Source organism: Carassius carassius, chromosome 3 (genome assembly GCF_963082965.1).
Source record: "Carassius carassius chromosome 3, fCarCar2.1, whole genome shotgun sequence".
In the NCBI taxonomy this organism is placed as follows: Eukaryota; Metazoa; Chordata; class Actinopteri; order Cypriniformes; family Cyprinidae; genus Carassius; species Carassius carassius.
Window position 1 is genome coordinate 35,102,579 of NC_081757.1, and position 14,387 is coordinate 35,116,965.

The 14,387-nt window shown below is 41.0% G+C and overlaps 1 protein-coding gene across 1 annotated transcript; it reads left to right on the top strand.

Annotated features, from left to right (window-relative positions):
* Positions 1–1,586: 1,586 nt before the first annotated feature.
* LOC132125162 (cytochrome P450 7A1) lies at positions 1,587–13,299 on the top strand. The gene is made up of 6 exons (XM_059536421.1): positions 1,587–1,780; positions 2,025–2,265; positions 4,771–5,363; positions 6,630–6,754; positions 12,211–12,389; positions 12,807–13,299. Exons 1-6 carry the CDS (start codon positions 1,707–1,709, stop codon positions 13,122–13,124), a joined length of 1,530 nt encoding a protein of 509 aa, XP_059392404.1. The 5' UTR covers positions 1,587–1,706; the 3' UTR covers positions 13,125–13,299.
* The last annotated feature ends 1,088 nt before the right edge of the window (positions 13,300–14,387 follow it).

Sequence of the window (14,387 nt, forward strand, 5' to 3'; positions counted from 1 at the left end):
ATTCATGAAAAACTCGAAACTCTGGACTTTTGGTAGTATCTAGGAAAGCAAAGTCTACTAAAGGAGGTAGAGCTTTTTCACATTTGGTTCCCAAACTCTGGAATAGCCTTCCTGATAACGTTCAGGGTTCAGACACACTCTCTCTGTTTAAACCTAGATAAAAGACACATCTCTTTGGCCAAGCATTCAAATAATCAATTTCATAATCTTGTACTGCAGTTATATCTGATCAAATGCACGTTATTATTATTTAGCTTGGGTTAAACAAATAAATTTTGCTTGGTTGGAACAGCAGCTATGCCAATTAGGTCTCTATTTGTTTCTCTGTTTTTGCCACGTGATTGACATCCCATAGTAACTAAGATTTACATAAGCTTCAGTTTGGATCCAGAACACCTGAGAAGAGATAATGCCAACCCCTCAGATGATGCCAACCCTCAAACTACATACAGACCTTCCTAATTTTGCTATAAGTTTTATTGCATCGTATAATAATTGCTGTTAACATTGTTCATCGTCTGTTTAAAAACATCTTTAATTGATTTTTTCATACATTTCTGCCATATGTACATTAACTGAAAGTCACCACTGATAAGCTACTACTAATTATTGTAGAAATTTGATTTTCTGTAAAGTTGCTTTGCAACAATTTTATCGTGAAAAGCACTATCCAAATAAACTTCAATTGAATTAAAAAATGAAACAAGCAACATTGCCAAATAAGATAAGGGAGAAATGGAAGGGAAAATTTATAGATACAACAAGAGTGCTAAAAGGATTTCCCTTGACTAACTTTCAATGCTAAACCAATGGCTCTCATTCTGTTGCTGGTGCATGGAGGCTCCAGATAGGATCCTTGTTTAAACTAAACTTTTACGGGCTTTGAAACGAAATGGGGGTAAGTGATTGATGACAAAATTTTATTTTTGGGGTGGAGAAACCCTTTATATAACTTCATTTTATGATAACCACATCGGATTATAGCCAATGAAATAAAATATGACATTGTGGAAGAAATTTGTTATCTTTCTGTGATATGAACACAGACATGCTAGATCTGTGACTGACACACACATAGACAAAATGTATTAAAGCAATTATGCAGCTGTTGACAGTGTGAGCTATTTGCAGTGTGTGAGTTAAGTACAGTTTGGGTGAGTTTGCTGGTCTGCAAATAAAAGAGTTCTTGTCAATGCTGCTGAAGTGTAAATGGATGTTTGGATTGTGTTTTGTGTTCCTGCAGTCATATTGGGAAACTAAAAAAAAAATGTTTGTCTGAAAACATTTCTTAAGTTTTGGATTATTAAATCAAAATGTATTAAAAACATTCCTGGACCAATATATTTCATATTTTCTTTATTGATAATTTGTTTTTGTTTTTTTGATATGTTATGTTGCAGTTAACCACATAAGACTGCTGTTACAAAGTGTTCATGGTTCTCAGAAAATGTCTAAATCCTGACCGCTAACTGCCTATGAATTTGCTCAATCAGATTGCCACATCATTGCAATGGCGTGCACAGACCTCCGGAGGGGCAGGCGCGATTAAAGTTTGTACAAAAAAAATACCACTGGAAACCTGTGTGTGTGTGTGTGTGCATGTTCACTGTGTTGCGTCAAGCCTGCTGCGGGGCGCGTCTAAAGGCTAGGTCAAGGAACTATAAATATGTAGGTTAGTGGGGAAAGTAAAACGCAGGTTACCCGAAATGGCTACCTTTCTTGTCATTGTTACGACAATTCTTCTTACATTTTGGATAGTGTGGATATGCGGCCGTAAAAGGTAAGATGAACTCGAGGTCATTAACAGAAGTCTCTTTTGAATAACGTAGTAGGCTATTCACGCTTAACGTTCGTAAGTTAGTGCACGTACAGTATAGTGAAAAACGATGCGAACATTACTTTATATCCTGCAGAAAATGTGACAAGTTTTTTATTATTCTAAAAAAATAAAAAAATCAGATGTCCATATGATTTTTTTTCAATTGCTAACAATGATCTTTTTTCATTGTGTGTTTGTTTCACAGGCGAAAAGGGGAGCCTCCATTGATTACTGGTTGGCTGCCATTCATTGGTGTCACGTTGGATTATGTTTCAAACCCTTTAGGCTTCTTAAGAGAGACTCAGAAAAAATATGGGAATGTTTTCACTTGTAAGATTGCTAGGAAATACTTCACTTTTGTAACAGACCCTTTTTCTTTCTCCATTGTGATGCGGCAAAGCAAAAATCTTGACTTTCAGAAGTTTGCTGTTGGTTTTTCACACCGGGTAAGTGACTGAATACAAGGGGGTGGGGCATTATGAAACAAGTATGGATCAAGAGAGTGTTGTGTTCTGATCTCCAGAGGCTTTTCCTTGAATGTAAAAAAAATGAGCAATAGCCTTTCAGTTCTCCAAAGAACCGGCTTCATTACAATAGGTAGCCCAAAAGCCTCCACCATCCAATGGGAATGCATTGAGATGAGATGGGCCTACTGTACCTTTACACTGAGTAACCCATTAAATGAATAATCTTCCAAAAAGATGTCCTGTTCAGATAAAAGAACAACCTTTATAAAACTATAATTATACTAAAAAACTACTTATTACAAAAATTATATACTTAAAAAGAATATGTGAAAAATAATTGTATGTTTAAATTTATGAATTCAGTTGAATTCAATCGTTGAATATTTTTTGGCCATTAAAAAAGTACTTATTTATATGTAATTTCATAATTTCAAAATTACTTCATGATTACATAATTATTTATATTGTCTTTGAGATATGATTAAAGTGTACTGCCGAATGTACTGGGATGCATATGGTCCACTAAAATAATTTAACACAATTTTATTGAAATTTGAATGTCATGTATTTAAATATATTTGTAATGTAGCAAAAAAAGTTATGTTGCAAAAGTTCCAATTATGTACATTAAAAATATATTAAGTTTAAATTAAGTTTAAATTTAGTATCTGGTAACACTACAGTTAAAACTATAATCAAGTTCTTTGCCTATGCTTTAGTATGTTAGTTAGCACATAATGTTTTTAAAAAAGTGCACTTCTTGAAAATACAATAAAAGATTGTTTTATAATATACTTATACTTAAAACTTTTAATTTGACATTATTACAAAGGTCACAGTCCCACTTTATGTTAAGTGTCCATAATACCTGTGTACTTACATAGTAACTAAATGTGTAAGTAGTATGTAACCACAGTGTAAGTACACATTGGTACATCTACAAGTGTAATATACACATGTAACAACCCTCAAGATGGTTTGTGTAAGTACAGATGTTTAACAGGACATTGGTAACAACACTTTTTTCACTTCACAAAGTACTTGTGTAACAGAAATTATTTAACTACATTTTGTAACAACTTGTATAAAAATAATTGGAACCATTTGATCCAGAGGGTGGAGATGGGTAGGTTTATGGGTGGAAATGTGATCCAGGGGTTGGTAGATTTAGGGATACGTAAAGTGGGAGGGGTTGGATCTCAAGTTGGAGTTGGTGCAGCACTTTAATACCAGTGTACTTACGTAGTAACTCCTCAGGAACTGTCCACATAATATAAAGTGTAACATTCTGGACACCAACCACAATTTATATGTAAAAACTAACTTACTGTCAGCTGTTGTGTAACATCAGAGTAATTACTTGATAAATCTAATATAAAGTGTAATGCTTTCTTTACCAAAAAAAGTGCTGTTTGTCCTGTTACAGATTTGTACTTACCCATACGATTCAGTGGGTTCTTACATATGTGTAGTTACACAAACATTAGTGCTATAGATACTATGTACCAATGTGTACTTGCACTGTAGTTACATACTATGTACACATCTAGTTACTATGTAAGTACACATGTATTAGGGACACAATATAAAGTGGGACCTCTTCTTTTTAAATTTACTTTTAAGTTATTTTTAGTACACTGCAAGTGTTAAGCATGGACACAGATAGCAATTGCCTATCCAACTTAAATGCATGCAATTTCAAGTCAGTGCAGGTATCAGACAAATCACTGACCTCAAAAACAAAACTTACCCACACTAGCCTGTACTGAAACGAGGAGTAAGAATGTTTTCAATGAAAGAGCTTTTATAATTTAAGAATACTCTCTAGGACAGTGCTTCCCAAACCTGTACTGGAGGCCCCTCCACCACCAGGTTTTGGATATCTTCCTTATCATGCAGCGTTTGGTGGGGAAGGGCAGATGTGTGGCACACTATTCCACTAAAAATCACATAAGTAGCATGTTAATGGACTCTGGATAGTGTTTAAAACTTTCTTGGAAAGACCAGGTGCATTCCAATGTGGTGATATTCACCCCATGCAATATCTTGGCAAAAACACTATCCACATCTGAAAACCACAGGTTTCACTGCAACCTGAAGACTGTAGCCCTAAGTTACATTTGAGAAAATCCAAGGCCCTCAGAACACTCTCTCCAAGCGTTCTGATAAAAAGGGAAGGTGTTTCTGCTGAACTGGTAAACCTGGTTGTCAGAAGCAGGAGACCCAACCTCTGTAATTATCTCCCAACAATGACAGACCCCTTTGGAGTTTGGATGTGAGGATGATGAGTGTATATATTTGAAAGAGAACTTACAAACTTTTGGATCTTATGACAAGTTTTGTGATTTGCCTAATTTCAATCAGTTTGAATATAATGGAATAAATGTAAATTTAATGTAAAACATAACGCTAATAACTGGGTTTGACCCTGATTCTCTGCCTCTGTTTCTTATCTGTTTCTATTTCTCTTTCACACACACACAGGTCTTTGGTCATGCTGACTTTAGCGCTTCACTGTTCAGTGAGAGCTATAGAGAAGTTCACAGCATTTTTCGACAGACACTTCAAGGCCTGTCCCTGCAGCAGCTAACGGAGACTATGCTAGACAATCTGCAGATGGTTTTGGAACGTGGTCTACCATATGAGCATGACTGGCTTGAAGAGGGTCTTCAGAGCTTCACAAACCGCATCATGTTTGAGGCAGGGTTTCTCACACTGTTTGGAAAGGATGAAGGGTTTCTACAGGCCAATGGCATGTCAGGCACCAAAATATGCATGCAGAAAGCGGTGCGAGACTTTTTGGCATTTGATCGTGCTTTCCCTGTACTGGCTGCAGGGGTTCCCATTGGTCTGTGTGCTGAAGCATTGAAAGCAAGGGAAGCCTTTGCAGAGGAACTGCTACATGATAAGCTTCATCACCGGAAATGCATTTCAGATTTGATTCAGCGCAGAATGGATGCATTTGACCGCATGCATTTGGATGAAACTGGAAAAGCAAGGACACATGTGTGCATGCTATGGGCATCACAGGCTAATACTCTGCCAGCAGCTTTCTGGAGTCTGTACTACACATTGAAGTAAGTTGGCACATTACATAGAGTGTAGACACTGATAAAATCAATGTTAAATTGTAAATGTCAAGAATGCAACAACACTAATTACCATGACTATAAGGAAAAGGAAAAAAAGAAAAATACATTAATTCCATATAGTGTTGGTAGTGTTAAATACGTAAAAGGGGACATATTGTTTGTCAGACTAAAACTTTAAAGCATTTTGTGATGTTGTAATTCTGCAGTGTTCAACTGTTTGAAATCCATGTTTTTATTTAAACTTGGAAATAAACAAAAAAATGAATCATATGAAATGTTATGATATAAAATGGGGAATATTTTTTAGAATTCCACAATATTTATATGTAACTAATCGAATATGAAAATTAGTGATACTGACTTTGTACAAACTTTTGTACTTGTTGAAAACTTTAAGATATACCATATAACATGGATCATCAGGTTTTGCATGTGTGGAGCTCATGTAAGTTTGAATGCTCCTTTCATTAAAGCAGGCCATTTCAAATACTAACACATTCAAAAATTCTGCTGTTCATTCAAATTATTTATATGTTACCCTGAGAGCCATAGATAAAAAGTTTAGTAAATTCATTGATCATTACATTATTTGGAGAATAAGAAATGCATGGCATATATGCAATTTATTTCTCTATTCACTTATTATGTCTCCCTAAAATGCTTAATAAGCATGAAGTATGTCCTGGTGTCCACTACGGAGGGACATATATGAAATTGATGCAGAACAGAAAGTCATATTCTGCTTTGAAACCCCAGAACAACCAAAGTTGTTCTGACATATTTATTTGTGATAAACAATTAGAAAACTAGTACGATTTAAATGATTAATTACAAAATATTATCATATTTCCGTAAGAGTGCTGAATGTAGTTAGTCATATCTATCACATTTAAAGACCAAGCAGGAGGAGCTCTCATGATCAAACTTCCAAACATTTGGTATCTCTGAAAAGTCATAAATATGCTCTGTACAGGACATCCAGATTTAGAATTTTGGCAAATATATGGTCACAGAGAAATTAACTAAAATATAATGTCCTCTACAGAGTACAAAATATATGCCTGGGTCACAGGATTATGTAATGTGCAATGAACACATGTATTATTAGAGTACTAGATTTTCATTGTGATCTTTCTATAGGCCTGTTTGATAAAATATCCACAGTAAAAATGAATGAAGTAAGGACCTACTTAAATTAAAACATGTGTATGTGTGTACAGTACATGTTTGTTTGTGTGTTCTGATCCTCAGGTCTGTTGATGCTTTCACCGCTGCTTGCACAGAGGTCAATAAGGTTTTATCAGGTCAATTAATAAACAACCAGGACCAAACAATCTGCCTTTCTAGAGAGCAGCTGGACTCTATGACTGTATTAGGTAGGTGTTTTCTTATGGTGGTACAGGTCAGTGTAGGACAGTATTGTACGATTCTGCCTCTTTTGTTGAATGTCAGCTTCACCAATAATATCCATTATAAATGTATAAGTACAAAGTGTAAGAAGTTTATATAAAGACAAAAGCAAACAATTCAGTCAAATGAATGCTACAAAGTCAGCGCTATATATGTAACATAACTTTGTGCTCACCCAAAAAGGTATGACCTGGAACAAATAATGATTGCCTGTTATATAACCAAAACAAATTGAATCTCATGTTCAACCACTACAGAGACATCAGAGCCAGCGGCAAATGCCAGAAGGACTAGCCGAGTTAAGGCTGCTCTCACACAGATACAGGAGCACTGAGCACCCGGGGATCACCTGGAGCTCACATCTCCGAAATCGAAGAAGCAAATTTTCAAATAGGCACTATCTTTATAAATAAACCTCAATATTTAGTTTTAAACAACTACATTCTCACCTGAAAAACTCTTAAAATTACATTTCATGGCACAATAACATTAATATTTAGAAATTTATGCAGGTTTTGACGATTCACAAGAACACTGTCACGGAGTCACAGCCTACACCCTCTCCACATGCCACGCCTACTCATTCACAATCACCAGAATTCTGAACACCTGTCCATCATCACCAGGCTCTCATATAAGGACCATCACTTCCCCTCACTCCTCGTCTGATCTAGCATTGACCCACATGTACTTACCTGAACCCTTGCTATCATTGTTGCTCCCCTGGATACCCGTTGTTCCTTCATCGTCAGTTCCTCTGTGCCGCCTTCCGATTCTGTCATCTACTTCCAACCAGAGCTAAGTTCCAACCTTCTTCGTGTCAAGACTATTACTGTTACTTCACCTGTGTCTGAAACCTCTGTCACAATAAATACTGCTACACGTTCACCTACCTCTGTGTTCCCGTCTTGTGTCTGACAGAAGATCAGACCATATGCAGAGCTCTCCGGACACAGGCGGGGACCGCACCGCGGATCCATTTGCTGCACTGGTTCACGCTGTACGGTCCTCACTACCACAACCCACGACGAACCTAACCCATGTTTCTCCCGTGATCATCACGGCCGTACAGCAAGCACTCCTGCAGCCACCTGCAACAACGACTACTTCGTCAACAGCGGGTTTTTGCGTCAGTGCTCGCTCTACATCGAGGCCAACACTCACCTGTTCCAGAATGAACTTGGTCGCGTTGCATTCGTCATCTCGCTTCTCTCTGGACGAGCACTACAATGGGTTCAACCCCTCTGGGAAACAAATGCTCCGGTAACGACTTCACTCTCCACCTTCTTTGCTCACATGAAAGATGTTTTTGGTCATCATACCGCTGAACTGTCCATCCAGGATCAGTTATATCATATTCATCAAGGAGAGGAGTCCGTCAGCATGTATGCTCTCCGATTTCACACTCTGGCTTCAACGAGTGGTTGGAACGAAACTGCTTTGATAACTGATTTTCGTCAGGGTCTGCGAAGGGAGGTTCAGCAGCCTTCGACGGATAAATAATCGCCTGTGTCTTTATTGTGGGGGAGACGGACATGTGATTTCCAACTGCCCGGTCTGACCTCCACACCCAGCGGTGAGTACCCTCCAATTTCCACCTCAAACCTCTCAACTCATTAAGACTCTGGTCCATGTCGGTAATTCTCATTCCTGTGTTTCAGTGCAAGCCCTCATCGACTCTGGGAACTTCATTAGCACCTAAATCCTCCAAGAATTAAATGTTCGTCAGACGAAATGCCCAGTCGACCTGAGAATACTCACCATCCAAGGAAAGCCGCTGGGTAGAGGTCGTGTCCGCCATTACTCCCCCACACTATTCCTCCGCGTTGGCAGCCTGCATATGGAGGAAATCACGTTCATGGTGCTGGAGGAATCAACCGCGGACATCATCCTGGGACGCCCCTGGTTAAACGCCCACCAGCCACATATCCAATGGGCAACCGGTGAGATTCTCAAATGGAGTGATGAATGTTTTGAGAAGTGTATTAATCGCCCAGGAAAGCCCGAACCGAAATCTCCCGCAACTCCTGATCATCTTCCTGTCCTGTCCATCTCTGTGGAGAGCCAGGCGACTAATGTGATAGTGGAAATCCCACCAGCGTACCGGGCGTTCCAGGATGTATTCAGCAAGCAGTTGGCTACACGTTTACCACCTCATCGGCCATGGGACTGTGCCATCGACCTCCTGCCTGGAGCGACCCTCCCAAAGGGTCGGATCTACCCTCTGTCCATCCCGGAACAGAAGGCAATGTAGGAGTACGTTCAGGAGGCCCTGCGCCAGGGATTCATTCGTCCATCTATGTCCCCTGCCGCTTCGAGTTTCTTCTTCGTGGCCAAAAAAGGATGGAGGCTTGAGGCCGTGCATAGACTACCATCACCTGAACTCCCAAACAGTGAAATTCAGTTACCCCCTTCCTCTGGTCCCAGCAGCTCTGGAACAGCTACGAGGTGCCCGTATCTTCTCTAAGCTCGATCTCCGAAGCGCCTACAATCTCACCCGCATTAGAAGAGGCGATGAATGGAAGACTGCCTTCATAACCCTGTCAGGACACTACGAATATCGGGTTATGCCGTATGGCCTGTCCAACTCTCCATCCGTCTTCCAGAACTATATGAATGAGATCTTCCGTGAGTACCTGAATCGCTTTGTCATCATCTATATAGACGATATACTGATATACTCCAGTAACATGAAAGAACATGAGAAGCATGTACTCCAAATCCTTCAAAAGCTACGAGAACATCAACTGTTTCTAAAATTAGAGAAGTGTGAGTTCAATACCTCCACCGTCCAATTCTTAGGCTACATCATCAACCAACATGGTATCAAGATGGACCAGAGGAAGGTGGAAATCATCCAGCAGTGGCCATTACCCAACACTGTGAAAGAACTTCAACGCTTCTTGGGATTTGCCAATTTCAACCGACGCTTCATTAACCAGTACAGTTACTAAGCTACTGCTTAGTGCTCCTCTCACTTCTATGCTAAAGAACTGGCCCAAGTCACTCTCATGGACAACACCTGCCCGAGAAGCCTTCTCCCTACTGCAACAGGCCTTCCTATCCGCTCCGGTCCTGGTTCACCCCAATCCAGATCTACCCTTCATAGTGGAGGTTGACGCCTCAGCAACCGGGATCGGAGCGGTCCTCTCTCAGCGGCAGGGTGACCCCCCACGGCTCCATCCATGTGCCTTCTATTCAAAAAAGTTATCCTCGGAGGGGCAGAATTACGACATGGGAAACCGGGAGCTCCTAGCCATAAAATCAGCTCTCGAGGAATGGAGACACTGGCTGGAGGGAGTCAAGCAACCTTTCCAAGTCATTACAGATCATTGCAATCTTGAGTATCTCAGAGAAGCCAACCGCTTGAATCATCGCCAGGCCCGATGGGCTCTCTTTTTCACCCGATTTGATTTCCAGGTCGCCTATAAATCAGGTGACAAGAACGGTAGAGCGGATGCCCTTTCTCGCCTTTACCAAGCCGATCCTGAACCATCCATTCCTGAACCCATTCTCCCTCCAGCCGTGCTTGTTAACCCGATTCAGTGGACCATCAACCAACAGATTACTAATGAGAATCTACAAAACCCAGCTCCGCCGGGAGGTCCAGAGGGGCGTCTCTACGTTCCCCCAACCCATCGCCAGCCCCTCTTGGACTTAACTCATACATCCCCGGGCTCTGGACACCCAGGCAGGAGAAGGACCCTCTCGCTCCTGAAACAACGCTACTGGTGGCCCTCCATGGCTCGGGACGTCTCTCGATATGTGCAAGGGTGCTCAGTCTGTGCAGTTGCTGACACCCCTAGGAAGCTACAAGAAGGCAAACTCATGCCTCTGCCCATCCCTGAGCGACCCTGGACGCACATTGGAGTAGACTTTATGACCGATCTTCCTCCATCCCAAGGTTACACTAGCGTCCTGGTCGTGGTTGATCGATTCTCTAAATCTTGCAAACTCAGACGGCAGAATCAATCTTCCATCAAGTTTTCCGCCACTTCGGACTCCCAGAGGACATTGTCTCGGATAGAGGTCCCCAATTCATCTCACGCGTTTGGAACGCCTTCTTCCGTCTCCTAGGGGTGTCCATCAGTCTCTCCTCCGGATACCATCCTCAAACCAACGGCCAGACTGAGCGTAAGATCCAGGAAGTCGGGAGATTCCTGAGACTGTATTGCCACCAGAACCAGGACAGCTAGAGCCAATACCTACCCTAGGCTGAATACGCACAAAATTCACTCTGTCAAACTACCACTGGGCTCACCCCGTTTCAATGTGTCCTGGGCTATCAGCCACATCTCTTCCCCTGGTCAGGTGAGCCCTCTGAGGTTCCAGCTGTCAACCACTGGTTCCAGCAAAGCGAGAGGGTCTGGGACTCGGCTCACGTGCATCTCCAACAGGCAGTCCGGAGACACAAGGAACAAGCCGACGCCCAAAGGGGTCCCACTCCGGAATACCAACCTGGCCAGAAGGTTTGGCTATCCACTCGGGACATCCGTCTCCGGCTGCCTTGCCGTAAGTTGAGTCCCCGGTATATTGGTCCATTTACCATCGAGAGGCAGCTGAACGAAGTAACCTACAGACTCAACCTCCATGTCTCGTTACTGAAACCTCACACTGACCCTTTGTCTCCTCCCTCAACAGAGTCTGTTGATGATGTGGTACCTCTTCCTCCTGCCATCGATGAGACTAAAAACATCTACCGGGTACGGGCCATCCTAGACTCCAGACGACGGGGTCCACAGCTGGAATACCTCGTGGACTGGGAAGACTACGGCCCCGAGGAACGATGCTGGGTGAACCGCAACGACATCCTGGACCCTACCCTACTTACCCAATTCCATCAGGAACACCCAGATCGTCCAGCTCCTCAGGGTCGTGGCAGACCCCGTCGTCAACATCCCGTCCGGCCGCCGGGAGCCGCCCGTGAAGGAGGGGGTACTGTCACGGAGTCACAGCCTACATCCTCTCCACATGCCACTCCTACTCGTTCACAATCGCCAGAATTCTGAACACTTGTCCATCATCACCAGGCTCTCATATAAGGACCATTCCTCGTCTGATCTAGCATTGACCCACATGTACTTACCTGAACCCTCGCTATCATTGTTGTTCCCCTGGATACCTGTTGTTCCTTTATCGTCAGTTCCTCTGTGCCGCCTTCCGATTCTGTCATCTACTTCCATCATAACCAGAGCTAAGTTCCAACCTTCTTCGTGTCAAGACTATTCCTGTTACTTCACCTGTGTCTGAAACCTGTCACAATAATTACTGCACTCTGATCTAAATAAGCCCAACATGCATGAACAGCATGGCGATTGTATGATACTGCTTAGGTGATATTTTAATAATTGGTAATGTTAACAATATATTTTTTATGTTAAAGTTGTATCTGATTTAAATACTTTTGTTTGTTTGTTTTCAGAAAGTATTATTGAAGAAACGCTTCGCCTGTCTAGTGCCTCCATTATGATACGTGTTGCCAGTAATGACTTTACGCTGACACTGGATTCAGGTCAGACAGCTGATGTGAGAAAAGGAGATTATATTGCTCTTTACCCCCAACTTATACACTTGGATCCTGAAATCTACCCAGATCCTACAGTATGTGTTCAAACTTATTATGTATTTTTTTTTTATTAACCAATGAGCTCTCCCAAACCACAAGCTTATACAAATTAGACAGAATTAAGATAATTTCCATCTGCAGGATATTTACAATATTTCTAATTTAATTATGTTAATTATGGTTACTGTATGGATGTATGTAACTTAGCACATGCACCAAGATTACATGTATCCAAGATTACAAAGATTGCAGATGTTCCTAATGCAGTGTTCCTATTGCACAGTTCCAATAGAACATGTAATTGTTATAAAATGTCACTCAATGCATTTAATGTATTTATAAAGGCACATTATACAGTATTAACTTTGATACTGCAATGTTTAAGGCATCACATTGACTTTTTAAACAAAGACAGCCATGTACAGTAAATAAAATGTTCCTCTGTTTCCCAGGAGTTCAAATATAACCGCTTCCTGGATGAAAAAGGTCAACGAAAGAGTGATTTCTTCAAAAATGAGCGGCGACTAAAGCATTTCTTGATGCCATTTGGCTCTGGTGCTAGCGAGTGCCCTGGCCGTTTTTTTGCAGTACATGAGATTAAACAGTTCCTCGCACTGACACTGTGGCGTTATGACCTACAGCTCAGTGACCCTGATGCCACTCTGGTTCCAGATGGTACCCGTGCAGGCCTGGGTATACTGCCACCATCACGAGATGTCCTTCTCAGATACAGAAGGAAAACCAACACCACCACAGAACAGTTAAGATAGGAAATATAAGTATATGGAAAGTATAAGATGCAAGAAGGAAAATAAAGATCTTCGTCTGTAGGATGAGTTAAATGACAGTCTTTCTAGTTTCTGTATGTTAAATGATGATTTGATTTGTTCTTGTTGGACTTTGTATGATGGACTGAAATCAATAAAATTTAGCATTTTGCTCAAATGGCCTTTATAAATCAGCAACACAATAGTAAACTGCTTAACAGCAACAATACAGCTTCTGTATGATGAATATTTGCATATTTGACTCTAATTAGCTTATATTAAAAATAATTATTTGATAGATAAGATGTAGAGGTCTCCAATAGCATTGTGGGCAACGTGCCGACCTTACCTGATCCCATTTGTTTGGGCTCTTCAACATTGCACATTTATATTCAAATTTCTAATCTATTTGTGTCAGAAGTATGATGAACGAAAGCATTTGTCAAAATAATGACAGGTTAGAAGCACAGTATGATGCCATTTGTTTACAAGAAGTTTCTGCGTGCAGTTAAATCCAAGAGAAATCCTACTGTTCAAAGTGTAACTCAGAATTAGGGGAAGTTGTGGCCTAATGGTTAGAGAGTCGGACTCCCAATCAAAAGCTTGTGAGTTCAAGTCTTGGGATGGCAGGAATTGTGGGTGGGGGGAGTGCATGTACAGTGCTCTCTCCACCTTCAATACCATGACTTAGGTGCCCTTGAGCAAGGCATCGAACCCCCAACTGCTCCCCGGGTGCCGCAGCATAAAATGGCTGCCCACTGCTCTGGGTGTGTGTTCATAGTGTGTGTGTGTTCACTGCTCTGTGTGTGTGCATTTTGGATGGGTTAAATGCAGAGCACGAATTCTGAGTATGGGTCACCATACTTGGCTGAATGTCATCATGTCACTCACTTAATATACTTTAACTTCACATTAAAATACAATTAATTTTTAACAGTGTGCCACCATCAAATGATGGTACTATTTAGACCTACACATAAATAAAATCTTTACACGTAAATAGAAATGTAATTGACTATATAAATGACCACAAACATCCAATGCCCCTTTTTCGGAAGGGTAAAGAGGGTTATTGGAGTACCACTTTTAGGTATGTGTTTGTGTGTGTGTGTGTGTGTGTGTGTGTATCAGGTTGCTATAATGAATTATGCATTTCTTTTACATAGTTGCCATGTCACAAAGGCAAATTCTTCTACAGAAAGTTTAAGATGGTTATTGGAGTAACCTGTGACACTTTTAGATGTGTGTGTGTTTGTGTGTGTATCA